Source organism: Python bivittatus, unplaced genomic scaffold (genome assembly GCF_059951505.1).
Source record: "Python bivittatus isolate LINGU-HERP-01145 unplaced genomic scaffold, Pbiv_v1 ctg000980_np1212, whole genome shotgun sequence".
NCBI lineage: Eukaryota > Metazoa > Chordata > Lepidosauria > Squamata > Pythonidae > Python > Python bivittatus.
Window position 1 is genome coordinate 5,891,850 of NW_028277125.1, and position 26,969 is coordinate 5,918,818.

The 26,969-nt window shown below is 41.0% G+C and overlaps 1 protein-coding gene across 1 annotated transcript in view; it reads left to right on the top strand.

The window, feature by feature from the left end:
- Positions 1-23,895, top strand: part of LOC148213514 (cytochrome P450 2J5-like) — a 32,086-nt gene extending 8,191 nt beyond the window's left edge. The window contains exons 2-9 of the mRNA XM_088132214.1: positions 3,203-3,365; positions 12,044-12,193; positions 14,293-14,453; positions 16,796-16,972; positions 18,890-19,031; positions 19,717-19,904; positions 20,453-20,594; positions 23,681-23,895. Of these exons, the coding sequence (XP_087988340.1) occupies positions 3,203-3,365; positions 12,044-12,193; positions 14,293-14,453; positions 16,796-16,972; positions 18,890-19,031; positions 19,717-19,904; positions 20,453-20,594; positions 23,681-23,895 (1,338 nt within the window). The remainder of the gene's footprint in view (positions 1-3,202; positions 3,366-12,043; positions 12,194-14,292; positions 14,454-16,795; positions 16,973-18,889; positions 19,032-19,716; positions 19,905-20,452; positions 20,595-23,680) is intronic.
- The last annotated feature ends 3,074 nt before the right edge of the window (positions 23,896-26,969 follow it).

Below are 26,969 nucleotides of genomic sequence, written 5' to 3' on the forward strand. Positions count from 1 at the left end.
CTTCTTATCTCTCCTTGCTATTCTCTGAAAATCTGCATTCTTTCCCTTTCACCCTTCCTTTTCGCACTTGTTTTTTCCACAGCTATTTGTAAACCCTCATCAGACAGCCACTTTGCTTTCTTGCATTTCTTTTTCTTTGGGATGGTTTTAGTTGCTGCCTCTTGTACAATGTTACGGACCTCCATCCATAGTTCTTCAGGCATATTGGACACCTTCCGACCTGAGGGGATCATCTTCCGGCGTCATATCTTTTAGCCTTTTGATATTGTCCATGGGGTTTTCTTGGCAAGGATACTGGAGTGGGTTGCCATTTCCTTCTCCAGTGGACCACGTTTTGTCAGAACTCTCTGTCATGACCTGTCCGTCTTGGGTGGCCCTGCACGGTATAGCTCATGGCTTCATTGAGTTACGCAAGCTGCTTCGCCATGAAAAGGCAGTGATCCATGAAGTGATTTATTTCAGAGTCCTTCCTAAATTACTTTCACACCTTTGTTTCTTCAGACACAAGAAGCATTATAGTCTCCAATTTAGTCATTTGCATGGAGGGTTTGCACTCAACTAGGATATGGGAGCTCCAGATGGATATTAACAAAGTCATCAGAAACTTCTTAATGTGTGTCTTACAATTAAGAAGGCCTAGGTATGTATGTATGTATGTATGTATGTATGTATGTATGTATGTATGTATATATATATATATATATATATATATATATATCTATATTCTAATTCAGCAAATTCAGTCAATTATATTGGCTATAGGTCTACTCACATAATTTCTGGATGTCTACTCAAAATTAAACCTTAATACATTGAAGGGCCTTGTGGTCAGGGAAGTGTTCTCCAAAACCTCAGCCTAAGAATAGCCAACCCTTTAAGAACACTGTATCTGGCAAACATAACTAAGCCTAATAATATGGTCAACTGTCATGACATTTGTGTATTCAACATCGGACCTTTCCCCATACAAGAGCCATTGCTACCCCAAGATCCACAAGCCCAAGCCCTTGAAGAGCATTTGGAATCTTCAGTTGGTGCAAAATGCAGTGGTGTGGGCAGTTATGTGCACACCTATATCTATGCACATTACATCTCTTCTCCATGAGCTGCATTGGTTACCATTTTGCTTCTGGGTGTGATGCAAGATGCTGGTGAGGATCTATAAAGCCCTAGATGGCATGCAGCCACATAATTTGAGGGACCACCTTTCCTAGTACATCCACCCATCCCATCAGGTTCTGCAGAATGGTGGTTCCGTCCACTAGAGAATGTCATCTGGCAGGACCCAGGAGGAGGGCCTTTTCTGCTGCTGCACCCTCCCTATGGAACATCATTCCATCCACCCCCAGGGTCAGCCTGGCACCAACCTTGTTGACCTTCTGGAAGGGCCTGAAGACCTGGCTTTGGCATCTGGCCTGGGGATCAGAGATTGATGTGGAGACCATAAATTGACTGTTCTGTTCTTGAATGGCTGTGGTTTTCCAGTGACTGTACTGTATACTTTTAATTGTTTAACTGTTTTTAATGTTTGAATTGTTTGTGTGCCTGTTTTTTTTTTTGTTTTTTTGGTAGTCTTTATGTTTTAATTGTAAGCTTTCCACAGTTATGAATGTGACACAGGCAGCTATATAACTTGAATAAATAAGTAAATATATCCTGTACCAGGGCCATCTACAGGGGCTCAAAAAAGTCAAGATTTTGCCTAGATAAAGAAGGCAGATTCTTTTAAAGTGACTAAGAAATGTAAAATTATTTTGGGATGCTAGAATGATACACAAGCATCAGGATTCTATTCCCAAGGGAGCAAAAATAGGATTTTACTAGAAGTAATGTATCTCCAAGCAACAGTTACATGGAGAACAACAAGAATGAGGAAAAATACAGTTTAAGATCAGGGAATGTTTGCACACAATTGCTTGTTCATAACTGTCTTCCAAGCAAAACATGTGCATTTTTAGAGAAATGATTCAGTTGGAGAGAAAAAACTTGTTCTGTTTCTCTTGTTGGTCTGAGAGAAGCCAGTGAACACTTTACAAGTAGCAATTGAATAAGCCCCTGCTATGTTTTGCCAAATCATTCTGGGGCTCCTTCTTCTCATTAACAGTCTGCTTCTAGATTCACGTTCCTTTCCCCTGAGACTGATTTAACTTTTTTTCTCTCTCTCTAGAAGTAGCATCATACAGGGGAAACCCCTTCCTTTCCCCAAATTGATTTTACAATTTCAGCTCGGGAATAGTTTCTGTTGCCATCTCAGAGGTACTCTGAAAGGAGCAGCAATACACCAGCTGTTCAGGGTCACTTATGCATCAACAATATCCTTGCAGCCTCTTGTCTCCAGCTTTTCCGTCTTTCTCTGGAGCCAGAGAACTTGCTTCTGCCACACCCTCCAGCTCCTGGAGAGCAAATTGCAGATGGCAGCCCTGAGAGCAATGCAGGTTCACCAGGATGCCTTTGTTCTCTGCTGCAGGTGACTTCTGTCCCCAGCAGCGTGTTAAGGTGCCCTGGAGTCTGAAAAGGTGTTACCAGACTCTCTCTGATTTGGAGCTACTATAGACCAGCATGGCTCTCCTCCACAGTATCATATATCACAAGGAAGTGGTTCAGTTTTTTTAACAACTTACCCAATCTTCTGTATGGAAATCGTACTGCACAATCTTAATTCAGTTGCAACCCATCAGATAAAGAACAATACTTCAGGGCAGCCAAAAGCCTCTAGAATTATGTCAATGCAGCTGTCAGTTGGAAAGTTGGGGAGTTGATGGCTTAAGAAAGCAGAGAGCACAGTGGTCGAGAAAGCTGCTGAAAACCATCCAAACTGTAGTGCTCAAAAAGTGTGACTCATTGACAAGCTGTTTCAGACAATGATTGGCTCATGTATCTGTCTGTCACGGAAGGACTGGGCAGTCAGAAGATCACCTCTCAACCAAGGCACAGAAGAAGGGAGCAAACAAATGGGAGAGGGTGGATTTCAAGTAGAAGCACAGAAGAAGGAACAGCCCAAGAGGATAAAAGAAAGTAGATAAAGAATTTCATTGCAGGAATCTTAGAGAGAGAGAGAGAAAAAAGTTATAAACAGAAAAGAATTGCATATGGTGAAAGGTCTTAGAACTGAGGATTTAGGAAAGACAGTAGGTGACATATTAACTGTAAATAATCTGTTTTACTTGATTGTAACATTTCTCATCTTTGATTCACCTGACAGCATACAAAACGGTATGGAAATATAAGTACCATGTTGTTAGGGCACAACCTTATAGTAGTGCTCTCTGGATTCAAAACTGTGAAGGAAGGAATGACCAGCTTCTCAGAAGAATTCTCTGATCGACCAGATGACGCTTTCATGAATGTTTTAGGGAAAGGAAGGGGTAAGTGCAAATAGTAAGAAATTGTACACAAATAAACATCACACTATTCCAATTTTTGGTAATATTGTGCATAGCACAAAAAAGAGTAAGACATAGTAAGCAAAATTATTTAAAGACATGAGATAAGCAAAAGAAATATTGCTCAATCCGCTTTACACCACATTATTATGCATGCTTTTAGCTTTCTGTTTCATTAGATGAATATGTTGATTCAGACATTGTCTCTTTCTATTATATTCATGATGGTTTTAACTGTTTTTATGATTGTTGAGTGCCCAGGGTCAGTTGTCTAAGATGAGTGGCTATAGAAATTGAATAAAATGAATAAAATACAAAAATACAAAAATGTTATAAGGACATGCTCTTATTACATTTATTAATCAATTCAACAATAGACTGAGTTACTAGAAGATAATCTGATAAGAGCGCTGATGTGGAATGAGAAAAAGCATATTTTGGTTGCATAGGATATATCTAACAAATATAACTCTGAGGTATAAGCTTTCAGTAGAGGGACGCGGTGGCGCAGCGGCTTAATGACGCTGAAAGTTGCCGGCCAGAAATGGTTGACGCTTCAGCGGTTCGAGTCCAGCCTTCGCGTTAAACAGGGTGAGCTCCTGTTTCCTCCCCAGTTCCTGACAACCCAACAGGTCGAAAACTCACGTGAGTAGATAAATGGGGACTCTCACTCCGGTGGGAGGAAAAATGCTGGCGGCGCCTTGCAAAAAGGAGTTGGGAGCAGTTGCCGGTAAGCGCGAAAAACTGCGCGCGCCCAAAAAGGGCACGAAGCAACGGAAACCCGCCTCCTGTGCTCGCCAGCTGGGCTCTGCTCTAGGAAGGAGGCTCTGGCAAACCACTTCTGAAACAATTGCCTTGAAAACTGCAAGGACTCGTCCAAGCAGTCACTGCAGGGTCAGCAATGACTGAGCACAGACAAAAAAAAAAAAAGCTTTCAGTACTTTCAATCTACAAGAATTAGGTTTAGTTGGGATCTACTCCAACCTAATAAAAGTTCTCAAATTTGAATAAAAACTACAACCTTAGTTATCTTTGTTGTTGTTGTTGTTCAGTCGTTAAGTCGTGTCCGACTCTTCGTGACCCCATGAACCATATTGCGCCAGGCCTTCCTGTCCTTCACTGCCTCCCTGAGTTTGCTCAGTTTCATGCTCATTGCTTCAGTGATGCTATCTAACCATTTCATCCTCTGCCGTCCTCTTCTCCTTTTGCCTTCAATCTTTCCCAGCATCAGGGTCTTTTCCAAAGACTCCTCTCTTCGCATTAAGTGACCAAAGTATCTGAGCTTGAGCTTCAATATCAATCCTTCCAATGAGCAGTCAGGGTTGATTTCTTTTAAGATTGACTGGTTTGACCTCCTAGCAGTCCAGGGGACTCTTAAGAGTCTTCTCCAGCACCACAGTTCAAAGGCATCAATTCTTCGGCGCTCAGCCTTCTTTATGGTCCAGCTCTCACAGCCATACATTACTACTGGAAAAACCATAGCTTTGACTATGCGGATCTTTGTCGGCAAGGTGACGTCTCTGCTTTTTAATATGCTATCTAGGCTTGCCATAGCTTTCCTCCCAAGGAGCAAGCGTCTTTTAATTTCATGGCTGCAGTCTCCGTCTGCGGTGATCTTGGAGCCCAAATAAATGAAGTCTGTTACTGCTTCCATTTCTACCCCTTCTATTTGCCAGGAATTGATGGGTCCAGATGCCATGATCTTAGTTTTTTTAATGCTGAGTTTCAAGCCAGCTTTCGCACCCTCCTCCTTCACCCTCATCAAGAAGCTCTTTAACTCTTCTTCACTTTCTGCCATTAGGGTGGTATCGTCTGCATATCTGAGGTTATTGATGATTCTCCCTGCAATCTTAATTCCGGCTTGTGATTCTTCCAGCCTGGCATTTCTCATGATGTACTCTGCATATAGGTTAAATAAGCAGGGTGACAGTATACAGCCTTGTCGTACTCCTTTCCCTATTTTGAACCAATCGGTTGTTCCGTGACTGGTTCTAACTGTTGCTTCTTGGCCCGCATACAGATTTCTCAGGAGACAGGTAAGGTGGTCTGGTACTCCCATCTCTTTAAGAATTTGCCAGAGTTTGTTGTGATCCACACAATCGAAGGCTTTTGCATAGTCAATGAAGCAGAAGTAGATGTTTTTCTGGAACTCTCGTGCTTTCTCCATGATCCAGCGAATGTTGGCGATTTGATCTCTAGTTCCTCTGCCTCTTCGAAACCCAGCTTGTACATCCGGTAGTTCTCGGTTCATGTACTGCTGAAGCCTAGCTTGTAGGATTTTGAGCATAACCTTGCTAGCATGTGAAATGAGTGCAATTGTGCGATAGTTTGAGCATTCTTTGGCATTGCCCTTCTTTGGAATTGGAACGTAAACTGACCTTTTCCAATCCCGTGGCCACTGTTGCGTTTTCCAAACTTGCTGGCATATTGAGTGCAGCACTTTAACACCATCATCTTTTAGTATTTTAAATAACTCAGCTGGAATACTGTCATCTCCACTAGCTTTTTTGTTAGCAATGCTTCCTAAGGCCCACTTGACTTCACTCTCTAGGATGTCTGGCTCAAGGTCAGTGACCACCCCAGCGTGGACATCAGGGACATTAAGATCTTTCTTGTATAGTTCTTCTGTGTATTCTTGCCACCTCTTCTTAATCTCTTCTGCTTCTGTTAGGTCCCTGCCTTTTTTGTCCTTTATCATGCCCATCTTTGCACTAAATGTTCCTTTCATATCTCCAATTTTCTTGAAGAGATCTCTAGTCTTCCCCATTCTATTGTTTTCCTCAATTTCTTTGCACTGTTCATTTAAGAAGGCCTTCTTATCTCTCCTTGCTATTCTCTGGAAATCTGCATTCAGTTGCTTATATCTTTCCCTTTCACCCTTGCTTTTCACATTCCTTCTTTCCACAGCTATTTGTAATGCCTCATCAGATAGCCATTTTGCTTTCTTGCATTTCTTTTTCCTTGGGATGGTTTTAGTTGCTGCCTCCTGTACAATGTTACAGACCTCCGTCCATAGTTCTTCAGCCACTCTGTCTACCAAATCTAACCCTCTAAATCTATTCATCACCTTCACTGTGTACTCACAAGGAATATGATCTAAGTCATACCTGGGTGGTCTAGTGGTTTTCCCTACATTCTTCAATTTAAGCCTAAATTTTGCAGTAAGAAGCTTATGATCTGAGCCACAGTCAGCTCCTGGTCTTGTTTTTACTGTCTGTATAGAGCTTCTCCATCTTTGACTGCAAAGTATGTAATCAATCTGGTTTCGGTATTGACCATCTGGTGATGTCCATGTGTAGAGTCGTCTCTTGTGTTGTTGGAAAAGAGTGTTTGCTATGACTAGCTTGTTCTCTTGACAGAACTCTATTAGCCTTTGCCCTGCTTCATTTTGTGCTCCAAGGCCAAACTTGCCTGTTATTCCGATTACTCCTTGACTTCCTACTTTAGCATTCCAATCCCCTATGATGAAAAGGACATCTTTTTTTGGTGCTAGTTCTAGAAGGTGTTGTAGGTCTTCATAGAACCGGTCAACTTCAGCTTCTTCGGCATCAGTGGTTGGGGCATAGACTTGGATTACTGTGATGTTGAATGGTTTGCCTTGGATACGCACTGAGATCATTCTGTCGTTTTTGAGGTTGTACCCCATTACTGCCTTTCCCACTCTCTGATTCACTATGAGTGCAACTCCATTTCTTCTAAGGGTTTCTTGGCCACAGTAGTAGATATAATGGTCACCTGAATTAAATTCACCCATTCCTGTCCATTTCAATTCACTGATTCCCAAGATGTCAACGTTCAATCTTGTCATCTCATGTTTGACCACATCCAGCTTGCCTTGGTTCATAGATCTTGCATTCCAGGTACCTATACAATATTGTTCTTTACAGCATCGGACCTTCTTTTCGCTTCCAGATACATCCACAGCTGAACGTCCTTTCGGCTTTGGCCCAGCCGCTTCACTCTTTCTGGAGCTACTTGGAAATGCCCTCCGCTCTTCCCCAGTAGCATATTGGACACTAGTTATCTTACCCAAAACCAAAGTAAAATGATATTCAAAAAATCAGTGTCACATATCTAGAAGATCCATAGCAGGACCATAATAATTCATTGAGGCATAAGATTCATTAAAATACTTAGTCACCAATATTTTAAAAATCACTTATTTCTTGTTCCGCCAGATTTTGAACACTATTGACCAAAATTAGTATTCCTCTGCAAAAGTCTGAATTTTCAATTTTGTATACTTTCCCAACCTATTCTCTAGAAAAGAGTTCCTTCTAACTGTAGCTGTTGGAGGACTCATGCTTATAATCTGCTGTGGTGTTGGAAGACAATAATCTTCTGTCGATCTTAGTATGAGAGTATTTGATTGAAATTGGGGAGGGGAGGGGAGGTGTATATAAGATGGAATGGAAAGGGTAGGGGTGAAACAGGTGAACTAGTTTGGGGGTTCTGTGGTATGGGCCAGATTTCTATGGTAATCGGCAGAGGGACGTATGATGATTAGAATTGGCCATACCAGAATAAATGTGATCAGCAATTTGGTGCATGTCTCCATTTCTGGACCTCTATCTCTTGGGGGCATGGGGGTCAGATTGCTAGTAGCCTTGCTCTCAGGCTACTATAAGTAAATAATAGGCCCATGTGGAATAAAACCTCATCCATTTCTTGAAGAACTGAAATTTTTCTCCATCTTCTGACTGACAAGTGATTAATCTAAGAGGAATCCAAATTTGTACTGAATTCCAGATTAAACCAATCAGTTAATTAAGGATTAGAAACTGCTCCATTTTTAATAATATAACTTACTAATATCTTGATAAAACTGCTCTGCTATGTATTCCTGATTTATCTCTTCCAGCTCATGAGCTTTTCAAAGAATATTGCCCCTCATATGGGCATTAACAAACTTAATATATCCTGGGTTCTACTACCTTGTTTGTGTAACTTTATAAACTCTATGAGTGATATTAATGAAGCCTAGGAAATAATCATTCAGCCATTTAGCAATGAAGCTAACAATCTCAGTTTTGCATTATTTTCTCTGACTTTTGCACTCAAACGGTCCATCCTGAAGATCAGCCTAAGTGGTCTAATGTCCACAAGATTGTTTTGAGTCTTGTTTTTGTTATAAAATTCTGAACATTTATCAATTTCATTGGGACTATCAACAATGCCATACACCTGTTTAGACATTTCCTTAATTTCTTCATACACAATAAAACTGATATCCCCTTTCTTGTTGTTACTTAATTTGCTCAATTGTTTTGTACCCTTCTGTCTTGCACTTCTCTTTGAAGACTATAGTTCTCCAGCTCCTTAATCTGAAGCTTGATTTTTTTTTAAACTATTGGTTGTTTTTTATTTGTTGTTTAGTCGTTAAGTCATGTCCGACTCTTCGTGACCCCATGAACCATATTGCGCCAGGCCTTCCTGTCCTTCACTGCCTCCCTGAGTTTGGTCAGTTTCATGCTCATTGCTTCAGTGATGCTATCTAACCATCTCATCCTCTGCCGTCCTCTTCTCCTTTTGCCTTCAATCTTTCCCAGCATCAGGGTCTTCTCTCTTCGCATTAGGTGGCCAAAATATCTGAGCTTGAGCTTCATTATTGATCCTTCCAATGAGCAATCAGGGTTGATTTCCTTTAAGATTGACTGGTTTGACCTCCTAGCAGTCCAGGGAACTCTTAAGAGTCTTCTCCAGCACCACAGTTCAAAGGCATCAATTCTTCGGCGCTCGGCCTTTTTTATGGTCCAGCTCTCACAGCCATACATTACTACTGGAAAAACCATAGCTTTGACTATGCGGATCTTTGTTGGCAAGGTGACGTCTCTGCTTTTTAATATGCTATCTAGGCTTGCCATAGCTTTCCTCCCAAGGAGCAAGCGTCTTTTAATTTCATGGCTGCAGTCTCCATCTGCGGTGATCTTGGAGCCCAAATAAATGAAGTCTGTTACTGCTTCCATTTCTACCCCTTCTATTTGCCAGGAATTGATGGGTCCAGATGCCATGATCTTAGTTTTTTTAATGTTGAGTTTCAAGCCAGCTTTTGCACTCTCCTCTTTCACCCTCATCAAGAGGCTCTTTAGTTCTTCTTCACTTTCTGCCATTAGGGTGGTATCGTCCGCATATCTGAGGTTGTTGATGATTCTCCCTGCAATCTTAATTCCGGCTTGTGATTCTTCCAGCCTGGCATTTCTCATGATGTACTCTGCATATAGGTTAAATAAGCAGGGTGACAGTATACAGCCTTGTCGTACACCTTTCCCTATTTTGAACCAATCGGTTGTTCCATGACCAGTTCTAACTGTTGCTTCTTGGCCCGCATACAGATTTCTCAGGAGACAGGTAAGGTGGTCTGGTATTCCCATCTCTTTAAGAATTTGCCACAGTTTGTTGTGATCCACACAATCGAAGGCTTTTGCATAGTCAATGAAGCAGAAGTAGATATTTTTCTGGAACTCTCGTGCTTTCTCCATGATCCAGCGAATGTTGGCGATTTGATCTCTAGTTCCTCTGCCTCTTCGAAACCCAGCTTGTACATCCGGTAGTTCTCGGTTCATATATTGCTGAAGCCTAGCTTGTAGGATTTTGAGCATAACCTTGCTAGCATGTGAAATGAGTGCAATTGTGCGATAGTTTGAGCATTCTTTGGCGTTGCCCTTCTTTGGAATTGGAACGTAAACTGACCTTTTCCAATCCCGTGGCCACTGTTGCGTTTTCCAAACTTGCTGGCATATTGAGTGCAGCACTTTAACACCATCATCTTTTAGTATTTTAAATAACTCAGCTGGAATACTGTCATCTCCACTAGCTTTGTTGTTAGCAATGCTTCCTAAGGCCCACTTGACTTCACTCTCTAGGATGTCTGGCTCAAGGTCAGTGATCACACCAGCGTGGACATCAGGGACATTAAGATCTTTCTTGTATAGTTCTTCTGTGTATTCTTGCCACCTCTTCTTAATCTCTTCTGCTTCTGTTAGGTCCCTGCCTTTTTTGTCCTTTATCATGCCCATCTTTGCACTAAACGTTCCTTTCATATCTCCAATTTTCTTGAAGAGATCTCTAGTCTTCCCCATTCTATTGTTTTCCTCAATTTCTTTGCATTGTTCATTTAAGAAGGCCTTCTTATCTCTCCTGGCTATTCTCTGGAAATCTGCATTCAGTTGCTTATATCTTTCCCTTTCACCCTTGCTTTTCGCATTCCTTCTTTCCACAGCTATTTGTAAAGCCTCATCAGACAGCCATTTTGCTTTCTTGCATTTCTTTTTCTTTGGGATGGTTTTAGTTGCTGCCTCCTGTACAATGTTACGGACCTCCGTCCATAGTTCTTCAGGCACTCTGTCTACCAAATCTAATCCTCTAAATCTATTCATCACCTTCACTGTGTACTCACAAGGAATATGATCTAAGTCATACCTGAGTGGTCTAGTGGTTTTCCCTACATTCTTCAATTTAAGCCTAAATTTTGCAGTAAGAAGCTCATGATCTGAGCCACAGTCAGCTCCTGGTCTTGTTTTTGCTGTCTGTATAGAGCTCCTCCATCTTTGGCTGCAAAGTATATAATCAATCTGGTTTCGGTATTGACCATCTGGTGATGTCCATGTGTAGAGTCGTCTCTTGTGTTGTTGGAAAAGAGTGTTTGCTATGACTAGCTTGTTCTCTTGACAGAACTCTATTAGCCTTTGCCCTGCTTCATTTTGTACTCCAAGGCCAAATTTGCCTGTTATTCCGATTACTCCTTGACTTCCTACTTTAGCATTCCAATCCCCTATGATGAAAAGGACATCTTTTTTTGGTGCTAGTTCTAGAAGGTGTTGTAGGTCTTCATAGAAGCGGTCAACTTCAGCTTCTTCAGCATCAGTGGTTGGGGCATAGACTTGGATGACTGTGATATTGAATGGTTTGCCTTGGATACGCACTGAGATCATTCTGTCGTTTTTGAGGTTGTACCCCATTACTGCCTTTCCCACTCTCTTATTCACTATGAGTGCAACTCCATTTCTTGGTTAGGTTTAAAGTAAATTGCACTCAGGCCCATAAAACCAATTTAAAATATTGTATTTAATCATTGGCAGATAAATGCTATAGTAACTTGATTAAACTTGGTGAGTAAAAAAGCCATTTGCCTGTTTTGCTGGTTAGTTTCAATCTTGTGGGAGGGAGTCGCTCAGGGAATCTGCCGCCACTGAGAAGATCCTGCCTCTTGTGCCTGCCAACCAAATGGATCTTAGTGGCAGCACTGCAAGTAGGACCTTCGGCTGCTCTGGGCAGGTCAACAAGAGTATAGGGCATTCTGCCACACAAGAAAATGAAAAATATAAAATGCATATGATGCCTGTGACGTATGTTCTTGTACATGAACGATTGCATTGTCTCAGAAGCTTTTGGTCTCCATCATATAAGATAGAGGTTGGCAAGTACTGCACCTGTGGACACCATACCACATTTGTCTCCCAGTGTTCATATGACTCCCAAAATGAATACATATTTTAAAAAAATAATCACATGGCCAGAATCTTACAAAATTGCAATGTGTCACAAGGGTTTGGTATTCCCACCTGAAATCCAGAGATATTTTTCAGCACAAACTAGACCTAACTGTATTTTAACATGAATGTTATCTGAAATAATTTATCACTATCTGCTGATGCCCTCAGGAATTGTTCTTTCAAATGGCCACACCTGGAAACAGCAGCGACACATCGGCATCACTGCTTTGCAGAAGCTGGGCCTGGGGAAAAAAAGCATTGAGCATCAGATAGAAGAAGGAGCTCAGACGCTGGTAGAGATTTTCACACAAACAAGAGGTATGAAATTTGGGGTAATGACAGTGGCTCAAGTCCCTCTCTGCAGAAGTCTTTTACACTCTATATCCTACTAAAACTCTCATGTCTGTAACCTTCAAATGGGCAAAATGGTGCATCTTAGGGCAACAATTTTTGAACCAAGGTACCTCAAATGGCTGTGGCAAATTCTTAAAGAGATAGGGGTACCAGACCATCTTACCTGCCTCCTGAGAAATCTGTATGCGGGCCAAGAAGCAACAGTTAGAACTGGTCATGGAACAACCAATTGGTTCCAAATAGGGAAAGGAGTACGACAAGGCTGTATATTGTCACCCTGCTTATTTAACCTATATGCAGAGTACATCATGAGAAATGCCAGGCTGGAAGAATCACAAGCCGGAATTAAGACTGCAGGGAGAAACATCAACAACCTCAGATATGCAGATGATGCCACCCTAATGGCAGAAAGTGAAGAAGAACTAAAGAGCCTCTTGATGAGGGTGAAAGAGGAGAGTGCGAAAGCTGGCTTGAAACTCAACATTAAAAAAACTAAGATCATGGCATCTGGACCCATCAATTCCTGGCAAATAGAAGGGGTAGAAATGGAAGCAGTAACAGACTTCATTTATTTGGGCTCCAAGATCACCGCAGATGGAGACTGCAGCCATGAAATTAAAAGACGCTTGCTCCTTGGGAGGAAAGCTATGGCAAGCCTAGATAGCATATTAAAAAGCAGAGACGTCACCTTGCCAACAAAGATCCGCATAGTCAAAGCTATGGTTTTTCCAGTAGTAATGTATGGCTGTGAGAGCTGGACCATAAAAAAGGCCGAGCGCCGAAGAATTGATGCCTTTGAACTGTGGTGCTGGAGAAGACTCTTAAGAGTTCCCTGGACTGCTAGGAGGTCAAACCAGTCAATCTTAAAGGAAATCAACCCTGATTGCTCATTGGAAGGAAGGATAATGAAGCTCAAGCTCAGATACTTTGGTCACTTAATGCGAAGAGAAGACTCTTTGGAAAAGATCCTGATGCTGGGAAAGTTTGAAGGCAAAAGGAGAAGAGGACAGCAGAGGATGAGATGGTTAGATAGCATCACTGAAGCAATGAGCATGAAACTGAGCAAACTCAGGGAGGCAGTGAAGAACAGGAAGGCCTGGCGCAATATGGTTCATGGAGTCACGAAGAGTCGGACATGACGTAACGACTGAACAACAACAAACTCAAATGGGCTAACTTACAGAATGCATCCAAAATCCAGCACCTATGACTTCCCTTTAATTGAAATTGAGGAAATTTGTGGCCGCCTCAGTACTGCTGTGGTGCTGCACCACCATTGTCACCCCAGGTCACATGATTGTCATGGGTGTATCCACAACCTCTTCCCTGCCTCTGTCTGTCCCCTCCACCCAATCAGCTGGCAGCAAGGCCCAACAGGCAAGTGGCAGTTGGCTGCTTTGGAACTGAGGCTGAAATTTGAAATAAGGGAGTTAGTCAGATGCCTGCTGGCAAGGTGCTGTTGGCGGTCGACAGGTCAGTGCTCTTCCTCCCTCAAAGGAAGGGCCCCTTGGGGACACACTGGAATGGAAAGTGGGGTGGAGTTTTCCTTGCAGTCTGCAGCTCCCTTCCTTCCATCTCCCCTCAGCAAAGTGGCAGGCAGTTCTGTGGATCAGCTGAGGAGGAGGAGGAAAAGGATCGGGAGGAGGAGGCAGCTTCACAGGCACTCTTCTGAGGGTTTTGAGGGGAGGGCAAATGGTACAAGCCTATATGTAAAGGGATGGAGGGGGACGGAAGATTTCTGACGCACCCTGCCAGCTTCCCTCAAGCAAATCCAATGGGGAATCTGGCAGCAAATCGCAAGTCACTCAGAGTCCCACTACTTTTTTGCTGTTGGTCATTCTGTTTCTCTGTTTAGTTAAGGAAATATCTCTGAAACAATGACCCAATGGGTCACGGGTTGTCTAGTTTCAAATGAAAAAGAGATGTGTGATTGCAGTTTTAACTTTTAAAAACATTGACAGAGTTCCCAATTCTCTTCCCTCATCTCCTTAGAAGTCCTGTTCTTTACTATTAACAGGTGAACACGAGAGGCTGAATTAATTATAAAGTATCTTCATTTGCAGGAGAGCCATTTGACCCTTCATTTCCAGTAATAAATTCAGTTTCTAATGTCATTTGTGCTTTGAGTTTTGGACATCAGTTTGCTCCTGAAGATGAAAACTTCCAGAAGCTAATTTCAGCCCTGAACATTCTTCTGAAATTCACTGGTAACACTTTCCATATGGTGAGTCATGCTTTCAACTAAAGAGACAAAGAACCCCCAAAACTTATGTTTCTTCCAATATTTTCATGGAATCATAGAATGCAAGGCATGGAAGAAGCTTGGAAATCATCTAGTGTACAGTTCTCCCCAGTACATGTGTGTGCCTTCATGTCAGTCTTGACTCCTCGGGACTGCCTGGACAAATCTCTGCAGTTTTCTTGGCAAGATGTTTTGGAAGTGCCCTCTTCCTAGTGCTGAGAGAGAGGGACTGGCCCAAGGTCACCCAGTTAACTTAGTGCCTGAGTCAGGACTAGAACTCATGGTGGTTCTCCCCAGTGCAAGAATCCATCATTTCAGTATCACCAGCAGACAGCCATCTACCCCATATTTACACACCTCTAGCAAAATATGGTCCATCACCACCTTGGTCAGTCCATCACTGAAAGGTTCTCACCATTTTTTTCCTGACACCCAACCAACATTTGCTTCCTTATAATATACACCTATTGTTTCTGTCCTGTCTTCTGGAACAACTCTGAACCATCCTGCTTCTCTTCTATGTGACACTCCTTCAAATACATGAGGGCAGCGATCCTGTTCCCTTGGAGTCTTTCTTTCTCCAGGTTAAACATAGCTCCTTCTTCCAATGGTTCCTTTTACGTATTTATTTATTTATTTATTTATTTATTTATTTAATAGACTTGTCCCCGCCCATCTCCCCACAATGGGGGACTCTTTTCCTTCCACGTCCCTTGTCATCTTAGCTGCTCTCCCCCAAATACACTTCAATTTCTAAATCTTGTTCCTCAAGGACAGTGTAGAAAACTAGATGCAATACTCTAGTGGAGTCTGAAGAATGAGGAATAAAGAGGAACAATGATATATATACCTTTGATTTTTCCTACCTGTATGTAAGAATGTCACCTCAGTCAGCTCTGTACCAATGTCCAACCCACATTTCACCATCTTCTCCATTATGATCTCATGTGAAACTTGGTTAAACACTTGGCTGAAGTCAAGATATACTAGGTCCCAGATCTGCCCATTTTTTTAGTTAGGTATTTACATACACAGACACTGCCTTCCCTTTCCACTCACACAACTCTGGGTGGGTCTGTATTGGAACTATCACTCTACATAGTATCTTGGAATAGCACTAAGCAGTCCTCTTCTCCATGAATCTGTACTGTGACTCTATTAGTCAACCCATAAATCAGCCCTATGCTCCAAGGATGTGTCGATCAAGTCTAGTCCTGGAATATGACAGTGACACCCTTGCCAAATTGTCCCCTGAATCTAAATCTTTTTTCTGGATTCTAGAAAACAGAGCACCTCACAGAGGTCCATCATATCACCTGTTCACCTTGTTGAGGAGAATCACATGTTTATGCTATGCAAAGCACCTCATTCAGGTGATGCTGAGCTGCCTGAGAAAGGCTTAATCCCCAGTAATGATTGCAGCATTCAACTGGTGGAAGGATGGGAAGGCTGAAGAAAAGCCCGCTTGGATTACACTGTGAAATAGAGAATTGTGCTTTCATTTAGTTGGCCAAGAGTTTAAATCTGCCATCTATCCGATCATACTTGGGGAAAGGAATCAGTACAAATCTGAAATGAATCTATCCATCCATCCATCCATCCATCCATCCATCCATCCATCCATCCATCCACCTGATTTATGTAGCCCCCCCCCATCTCACACAAACGTCTCTGGGTGTTTTACAAGATTAAAACACACAAACCCACCAGACATAACCCCCAACACCTAAGGATAAACAATGACCCCACTGGCTATCAATAATAACAGAGTTCATCTACCCACCTGTCCCAATATTTTTTTGGAAGCAGTCAGGTCTTCAATGCCTTGTGAAACCCTAACAGGATTGGGGTCATCTGAATCTCTTTGATTGGCGATGCCCATTTTTGATCCAAAAAATTATCCTGAGGTGCCAACTCAAGCGTTCTAGACCACAGAGTAGCACACTGTGAAAATCCAACCCATGTAGTTAATGTATTATTTAGTCTGCAATGTGAAACTAGTTGGGCAAATGTATTAATTCATAGCTCATTTACCCACAGCTGAGCATTTTTATGAAGGCTCCTGTAGACAATAAGATTATTGTTTATAATAATGCATCTGCTTCCAACATTATCTGCTTTCTAGAAGAGGTCGGAAACAGAGTTTTTCTGGGGGGCTTTTGGAGTGGGACACTGTGAATTGTTTGCCATGTTTTAATATTTGTGTTTGATTATAATATTTGTGTTTGACTATTAAGTGCTATCTGTTACTGTGAGCAGCTGAGAGTCTTCTATAATTCTGGTGGGAAATAAATAAATAACTTTTCCTCTTCCTTTTCTATTAGGTGTATAAATTGTTCCCAAGGTTAATGGATTACCTCCCAGGGCCTCACAAGGAGGCCTTGGTTTCTGCAGAATTGATCCTTTCCTTTGTAAGGGAGGAAATAGAGAAACACAAGGAATTCCACTCTCGGCATAAGCCACAAGATTTCATTGATCACTATCTTCTTCAGATGGAGAAGGTATGGGTTTCTTGTACTTCAATACAGGGGCAAGGAATTATTACATTCCTTGCTATACATAAACAGGAAGAGCTACTGATACCATGTCCCTTCATCTTGGATTTTTTTTTCTTTTTCATTCAGCTCCCATTCTGAATTTACCCCATGGCAAATTCAGGTTGCTTCTGAATAAGAGCTGTATTGTAACTCTGCTCTCTTTAGACATGGAAGGTTCTTTGTGGCGGGAGGCAGAAATCAGTGGCTTTCATTTGTCATGTTCTCATGTTTGCCTACCACTCCTTTCCCCTTTTCTAAAGAAGTTTTGTTAAGACGACAAAGAATTAACAAGTTAGGGACTTTTGATTAATTCATACTTGACTCACTCCAAGAAATGATTGGAGAAGGACAGATATTTTCATAGCCTTGACCGTAAGAATAAATGTAAAATATTTTGAAATATGGAAAAAAAGTCCTCCCCTCCAATATTTTCAGAAAAAGACCCAGAATGATTTTTTAAAAGCAACTTTGATCAATGTGAAGTTACTTTGCACTCTGCTCACCATTTCACATGGTCTGCAGTGTCTCTTCAGCCACAAGGCATGGTAGTCCAGTAGTGTGTCACAATCAATAGTCACGTATGACCACAGGTATTTGAACTGTGTCGCTTTGCTTAATTTGATACCAAGAGTCTTGAGTATCCCATTGGTCTGGTCACCACATTCAGGTTATACACTCTTAGTATTGACCCTTATTCCTAAAGCAGTTAGACACATTTTCCACCTTTGTCTCAATTGTCCAAGGCTGCTTCATGTTTCACTGTCTATCATGATATCCTCAGCATATAACAGCTGAGTGTTGTGATTATAGGTTTCTGGTTGGTGTCCAAACAGAGAAGAAAGGGCAATGTTGAGAGATGGTCTCTTTGTTGATGGGAAAGATGCTTGAGCATCCAGTAGCACTTCTTACTGAGCTGATAACATTGGGGTACAGTAGTTGAACCCAGCAGAAACATTGTATAATTTAAGTGATAGACAGATGAGCTCATGTGGTCCTTGATCAAATGCTTTTTCTAGGTCAGTGAGTAGCATATGTATGGTTGTTCATTTCTCATGGTGCTTCTCCATCAATAGGCAGGTGGCATGTATTGTGTCAGTTGTTGCACAGTTCTTCATGAAATTGCAGTGGTTTGGTGAAAGGTTGGTGATGTATCAGAAGAATCTAGTATGCATTCAGAAATTGTCAGAAATAGCCAGATCAAATCTGTAGTTTGAGCAGTGACGTACATCGCTTTTGCCTTTCTAGATTGGGAGTGTTGTATTGTTGTGGCAAGTTCATTTTCTTCTACAATTTTGTTGAACACTCTTGTAAGCCATTCTGCTCCCTGTGATTCAGGTAGCTTCCATATTTCAGCTGGGATGTCATTCAGGCCAATTCCTTGGTTGTTTTTCAGCTTGCAGATGGCAAGTGAGACTTCTTCAAACAGCTGCCAGATGGTTCATGAGAGCTGAGCAGTGCATCCCCCAGGTGGCACATGGGGGAGGGACCCCATACTAGAAAGCAGTCTACTGCTATTATGGTCACTGGCGTACCTCCAGATAAGATCCAGGTTTAGCATGCCAAATTAGAAGCTGTAGACCACTGGTAAACATCATCAGGTTCTGCAACAAGCTGGCTGAAGAACAAGCTACTCATTGCATCACTGTGCATGATGCTTACGTCTAAAGCTGAACCACTGAATCTCTTTGGTCTGGTCTACTTTAAGACAGTGTCTTACTCACTCTGAATATACCACTCTAATTATTACTCCAATGCATTGATTGTCCTCTATATCTGTCAGGAATATAGTTATTCTCATGACTTGCGACACAGAAGCAATAATAACTACGGGAAAGCTGCATAGAATTCATTGTGATTTTCATTTCCCATTTTAAACATCAGAGCAGGAATGACCCCAGCTCGACCTACAATGAAGAGAACCTGGCTCAGTGTGTTTTTGATTTCTTTATTGCTGGAACAGACACAACCTTTGCTACTCTGATGTGGGCACTGCTCCTCTTGGCAAATCATCCCCACATCCAAGGTGAGAGAAATCTGGTCAGGGTAACAGGGGTCACTCTCAGGCTCTAAAACACACAGGAATTATTTGAAAGTCTTTAAAATATTAATGGCTATTGAATGATAAACTAACTCTATTCTTCATAATAATTTTCCTATGTGGATTCTTGAACGTATAATGAGGAACATGAGCATAGCAGGATTAAAGGGAAGCAAAGAATGTACATACAGAGACCCTTCTTTGGTATCCCCAATAAAATCTTGAGTGATGAACTAAGAACTGGAAATGAACATTTAACACACTTTAAATGCAGAAATCCACCAATCTTTTCAGATTTGGTACTTGTTTTCAGCTTAAATTATGTGAAGAAATTATTGATTTTTTAAAATAAATCAGACTTCCAAAGTGGCTGTGACTGAATTCTGGAGACTGACTTCTCTGAAGGAGATTCAATGGAATCATTCAACTAAATCAACAATTTGCATCAATATTCTGAATCAGTTTGGACTGGATCAAATCAGAGCCCACGAAACACATTTTAAATCTGCATTCCTTCATGATACTCAAAAGGAGGATGGGAGTACATTTGATGCTCAGAAGGCTATTCTATACCCTAAAGTACTACTGAGGATTAAAACTGGGAAATAAATAAATAGGTGAAATACAATATTGAAAATGAAGCTTCTATTTCCATCATTTTTTTTTCTAGAGAAAGTCCAGAAGGAGATTGAAGATGTGTTTGGCTTCTCGGGGTCAATTTCCTATCAAGATCGGAAGAAACTGCCCTACACCAATGCTGTGATTCATGAAATGCAGCGTATAAAATATGTCATGCTATTTGGGGCTCCCAGGCAAAGTACAAAGGATGTGAAGATGAGGGGTTACCACATCCCAAAGGTAAAGAAACTTGTTCAGGCTGCACTCCAGGAGTCCAGCATGGAAGGAAAACCACCAGGTGGCCCTTGGACAGAGGCTGTCTGCTCAGGAACTGCCAGCGTACTTGTGCAAAACCAAATGCGCAAGAATAGAATACTGTTTGGGGGTGAGTGGGGGGTTATGGGTCTAAATTCAAACACCTACCAGTTTTTAAAGCGGGAACTCTAAATGTTTTACATTTATTCTAGGAAGATGATAAGAAATTAAGGGCTGAACTTAAGTTCAGAATTGTAGTCATGAGTGGCCATGTTTCTTCACTGATATGTCCCCTTCTTGGGACAACCTGGAGTGAAAAAGAATTATGGACCCAGCCCTTTCTTTCAATGGAAGGAAGGGGAGAAAGGAAGCCAAGCTTTTAAGCAGCCACTGCTGTGAGAAACTGCTTTGGGAATGAACAAATGTGGCTCCATAAAGGCAAGCTATGAACAAATGTTTCATCAACATTGTTTGAACGTTTTTGCCTCTTTATGTTATGAAACTGCTCTGTTTAGTCATCTCTTTCTTTACAGGGGACCTTAATTATCCCAGACCTGCGCTCTGTCCTTTTTGATCCTGAACAATGGGAGACACCTGAAGAATTCAACCCCAATCACTTTTTAGACAAGGAAGGGAAGTTCATCACCCGGGAACAGTTTCTGGCATTCGGAATAGGTAAATCCATGAGTCCAAAGCAGCTTATACCTTATAGATTCCCACCAGCACCACCCCTGGGTAGTTCTGAGGTCATCATGGTCTGAATATGAAACCAGGGAATCTGTATTCTTTCTAGTTTCAAAACTAAGAGAGTTTGGAGTTCCCGTTAGGCAGTAAACCTTCAAGTACAAAGGAATTCTAGTTATATTTAGATTGCAATCTTACACTGTAGAGTTTTGTCAGATATGTACAAGATTGTGCTATTATCTTTTTTGTTTGGAAGATAATTTTTAGCTAAATCCAAAGAATGCTGACCAAGTTATAGCTTCTTACTGACAAATCTGGATCACAGTTATGGTTCTAGGTGGATTAAGCTCTGTCATTTTAATGAATGCATCTAGAACCATAAATCCTCCATCACCGCAGTGTTTCCAGTCCTGCCTGGTACTGCATGTATACCAATGAATCCTTCTCCATTGACGGTGCATGTAGCAAAGGGCATAAAAGGCACAGTTTCAATTATGATAGATATGAAAACTGATGACTCTTGCTATCTTCTGTCCTGCACAGTTCCGGAAATCCCATCACATCCCATTGCCCCCACCACTTGCCACTGCATCATAATATTCCCCTCCTTGCATTCCTCCATAGCCAACCCAGCTACAACAGGAAGGAATTGAGCCAGTATACCAAGAATCTAAAAGTCATTCCCTCATTTGCCATTCTTCCAACCTCACCATATGGCCCATGATAAGAAAAACACATCCAAAAATAAGGATAAACACAGTACCTGAAAGATTGTAGAGAGGGCACATCTATAGGAAGTGATGGACAACCCAGTGCCACTCAAACACTCAAGGTGGCATGCAGAATTTGAAAAACGTCATATCAAACTAAAAAGTAAAAGCAAAATCATTGAAATCAACAGTTAAAAGTTGCCAAGAAATAGACTTTTTTTCCCCATTTTTTAAACATTTGGAATGAAGGGGTGAAAAATACTTCCTTGGGGGAAAGCATTCCATAGCCTAGAAGCCACATAGAATTCTAGTTAGCTGAGTTTTCGCACTGGAGAACTTTCTGTGATCCTGCAAATTACTTGTGCAGACCTAAGTTGGGTTTTTTAAAATGGGTTCTGATGGCTTCTACTAGGGACCATTGGCAAAGATACACAAAACTCTCAGATACACTTTCAGCCTTCCCAATTCCTCCATGTCTTAATGATGGCTCTTTTCCTCCCACTAGTTCTGTGCCATCAGCATTTCTTGTCACCAATCTTTGCAAGCATCCCTGCAGGAAGCATCTAACTGCCTTTCCCTCTCCCCTGTTTGAGTCTTCTGCCTTCCCATAGACATACAGAAAAAAACCACTATCTGCCTAGCCCCAAACTCTGACAAGCATTTCCCCAAGTGACTAAAAGGCAGCTGAAGGGCTTGTAAGTAGAGAGAGCTAGAAATCCAACTGAGTTTCTACCTTGCTTAGCAGCAGAAAAGCACTTCTATATTGTAGCAAATATGACTTATAAATTTACTAACACCTGGGGGTTAACAAGCACTCCCAAACTCCAAACCTGCTCTTTCTGGGAGAGTTAAGTCCCATCCAAAACAAATTCCACCTCGGTCCCCAAGTCCAGCTTTTTTGTCAGCTTCTTTTCCTTCAGCCAACTGGTTATCAAGATGAAGCAACATTCAAGGATACTGGTTATTTCCTTGGAGTTGGGTGGTAGGGAGCCCTAGACATGGAGGTCATCACATACTGGCGTTACTACACTCCCGCATATTGCTCACTTGTCCCACCATCAACGAACCAATCAAATAGTAATCTCCCAGAATCACCTTCTGGGTATAATCCAGCAGGACAAGCTTGAACCACGGTGCCCCCAAAGAACAAAACCAACAGATGGCCCAGAAGGGTACCATGGTCAATGGAGTGAAAGCAGCTGAGGGAGACAGGAGAATTAGCCCTCCCCACATCCAATTTCTGGCAAAATAGATTCAGTAGCATAGACTGGATAAAGCCCCAGCTGAAATGGGTCCAGTTTCATCCAAATGGATCTGCAGTTTTCTTTCTTGATCATCTGACATATTTGAATTGTTCAACTCTGAACTACACATATTCGCCTCTATTGATATTTGAAAATGATCTATCATCATAAACCAAGGGGTTGTAACTGCCTGGGCCAGCTCCATATTTCACAAATCAGCCAGGAATCCATAATAGGCAAGGCATAAAATTCCCTTAATGTACTCCATCCAGATCTATCAGAAACCTGGGCCACACTCTCTGAATGGCCCTTCATCCCTGCAGAAGGTGATCTCCATTCCTCCAGAATGGCAGTCCACATCTGTCCATGGCAATAAGAGTTATGCAAAGCTTATTCTTGTTCAGATAGAAACAAAATGCCAAACCCAGCAACTGGGGCCCGAGAAGAGTTGTGCAGATCCATGGCAATCATGGCAAATATGATGTCCTAGGCCATTCCTCAACTGATAATCTAAGCAGGAATATTTAAATCCCAGAGGAAAAGAAGTCAAAGGTAGTCCAATACCATAGTAGCAATTACTCTGATCAGGCCAGGAAGAAAGGCTGCTTTGCAGAGTGTTATCTCAATGTTTCTCCAGATGGACAGCTGTAGCAAGCAAATGTACTAGATTGGAAAACTGTCAGAATAGGTGTTTGGTCAGTGAAAGGGAATTCCTATAGATCATGTCCATACCACCTTCCTCTAATCCAGCTGTAGCCTGATGCACCGTAAAATAAGTTGGTGGACAGAGAACTGAGAAAGTGACTTCCCTCTTTTAGGCCAATCTCTGGAAAAACATGCCAGATCAGTTTTTTCAGGGGTGTATAGCTTTGCCTTTGAAATGATGTACTGTTACATTATGTACTAGTGCAACCTGAGTTCAAGTCATCACCCAGTGGGGTATCAACAAACTGAGTAAAAGGGAAAAAACACCTCTAGTAATTGAATCTGCTAGAAGATACTAGGATTCAACTTGGAAATCTCCTTGGGCTCTTACAAATCTTTTCAGATTTATTTGCTGATCAGGATATACTCTGAGGAATAGACTGTTATTCTCTTTCTACATGCCTTGTCTCATCTATAGGTCAGCGGGTATGTGTGGGAGAGCAGCTGGGAAGAATTGAGACCTTCATCTTTCTGACCAGCCTGTTGAGGGCCTTCCGCTTCCAGCTGCCTGAAGGGGTGAGAGAACTCAATCAAGCACCTGTTGTACAGTTGATCATGCATCCACACCCTTACAAACTGTGTGCTGTTCCCTACAGAGGCACAAAACTTATAAAAACACCACAAAAAGCATAAAACTAATTACTGTATACTTCTTCAGTATGGTAAATGTTTCCTGTATGCCCATTCACTTAATCTGATATTCTGCCTCTGTTTAGTCTATACAGAAAGTTCTTCAACCTATTGCTGGGTTCACACAACATACTTAACCAGGTCAATGAAAGAGCTGGAGGTTGTGTGTGAACACTATGCTAAGTAATCTTGTTAAGGTTTACCTTTCTTTCTTTTTGGGTACCAATAAAACATAATACTTTCAGTTTACTCTTAGTATCTTTTTTCTTTTCTTTTTTTTGACATTTCTCATATGGACTTCACATTCTCCCACCAGAAGAAAAGTGAAAGCACATGTGTTTTCCTCAGGCCTTTCTTACAGAACAGATGCGGCTGCTTTAAAAGTAGGAGGGCCACTATGGTAGTTTCATTGAGTCAAATAAGGATTGGTTTGACCCCAGACTCAGTGACACCTAACAAGTCTTGGACACCAACTGTTTTTCTTTTAATTTCTCTCCATTGTATTACACAAAATGAAATATTACCTTTCTATTTTTGTAAGATGCCCTAGCCTTTGAAGGTGTGCGTGGCATAGACATTTTCTGAATAATAAATAGATTTCTCTTAGCATGTAAACCTCAATATAACTTACCAATCAACTTGTAAAACAGAATGCACAATATCCCAAATGCTGCAAGAACAGGTTACCTAAAATTTATTTCATCAAGTTGCTGAGGTTTTTCCCAAAGGCACCAAATGAGGGAATGTAATGTTACGTATTACAATGGTGATGAGTGCAACACTGGGAGAACTGAAAGAACAGGTTAGGGGTAGATTGTCATGGGGAAAAACTATCTATGTGGTCGCTAGGATTCAAAAACAACTTGATGGCACATAATCAAATACTTATGTATTGCAAGGAACCAGTATTGCACATTAGAATAATAATGTCAAACAAGGAGGAATTTGTCAGGTGATCATTACAGGCTGAGCAATCCAATCTATCAAAGATTTGATGCAAGTTCTGCGCTTTTCTACTCAAGACTGAATTGAGCAAACCAAGATTGAATTTCACACTGGCATAAATTTATTGTAAAACCAGAGTGTGCTAATGAGATTTATAATTTATGATGTCTTGTGGTGAAGAACAGGACATATTTTATAAGAATGAGGGTATGTTGTCAACCCAACTCTAGATTCTTTGGGGGGGGGGGTCTCTCCTTCTGGTAACTGGAAGATTTGTAAAGAAGATAAAGAGCTCAATACTTGCTAACTTATCCCCTAAAGACACATCTGACCCTGTGAGGAAATGGGAGGCATAATTACAAATATCATAGCAAAAGAATCATGAGACAACAGCTAGTGATAACCATCTGAGGATACAGTCTCCCAAAATGCCCTCATGACCATCTGAAAACCTTCCATGCCTCCTCTTTTATCATTTCAACTGGCACTACTCTGAGAACTGGCTGAGACACAAGAGTCATAAGGAATTTTCTCTACGTATATGAAGACCATTTTCATTCTCCCAACATGATTAACTTTATTCTTGAATTGATCTATTGTCTAGCTTCATGCAATATACTCAACTATGAACTAAACCAACTGCCTGAATTCACCTAACATACTAAAATCAGTGACTCACATTTACACTAACCAAGCTTCACACTTCATTCAAATGTAGCCATTAGGTCTTAATACGCCTGGTTAAAATATTGTACACACAGCTGATTGAAAAGCAAACTCTTCTCATTAATTTATTATATAGTTTGATCATTAAGATGGCATTGCTGCAGCCTAATTCATACAGCACTAGGCACTAATGTTAGGAGTTTAATTCTAGCTTACTGTGTATTATATTAACCCATATGACGAGTGGTTTCTAAATCATGCTTCTATAGTTTAGTGTGTTGTGAAATTTAGCCAACTACAGTATGATTTATTAAGTGAACAATGATTTAGCATGACTGATGAACCTTGTTATGATCCTATTTCTACAGCACAAAACGTTGTTATTCTTTAGTAACCAAGTTATAGAATGTCAAAAGATTTCAGGTTGTATATGAGAAACAGATAATTTAGGGACTCACAATTGATCTCCAAATCCTGCTACGTGGAATAATTGTGCCTTTTTTCTTTGAAAATAAAACATGACTTTCCTAATTAAAACAAGCTTCCTACATAAAACAGCACAGTCAGTATGATAATCGACTACCTTTATATTTACCAGTAACAAGTAGTTGAAATTATTCTGGGGTGACATAATGTCCATCCTTGTCCAAAATGTCTTGGGTTGAATTTTTCAGGTGTTTCCTGTAGTTTGAGATCAAGAAATATTGAATTCAGACCTGTGTTAATAAAATAAACCTTGAAATAATTATTTTAAAAAAAACAGTTGACTCAGAATGCATCCAAACTATTCCATTTCAGATTAGTTCATCAACTTCATAGGACCAATTTTTCATATAGTATGTACAAGCTTCATCCTTCTGGAGCAAAGCATAGTGTATTTCTGTGGCACATCTGAACCTAGATCAATTTCTGTGCCTCTTATAAAATGGAGATAGAAAAAAATCATTTGGAACATGAATAAAGTAATATTATACTCTTCCTGGGTTTTGTTTTTTTTTAATCCTCCCAAAACCTATAAGCTATGAGCTGGTGAAAAGAACAGGCTGCTATCAGTACCCCTTCACTGGAGTCTCCACACAGAAACTAATGGTCAACTATATGAAATGCTTCAGTGGATCCTGCCCAGAGAGGGGGTTGGACTAGGTGTCTGTAGTTGGAATAAAGTAGTTTGCAACTCTAGGATTCTATGAAAAGAAGAAATCAACTGATCTGCTGATGCAGTAAAGGGTCTGAATAGATTATTATTTATTTTTTAAATTATTTAAAACACGTTTATGGTAGCCCATATTATATGCCATAAAAAACTACAATTGTAACAAAATTCCCAGCATCCAAAAGGCAAACACTCCTCCATTCTTCAACATTCAGTTTTGAAGAGTTCCAAAAGTAAGTATAAAATGAAGAAGCTCAGATGTCTTCTTGACATCTAAAAAACTCAATATACCAAGGAATGTATTGATTCCTTG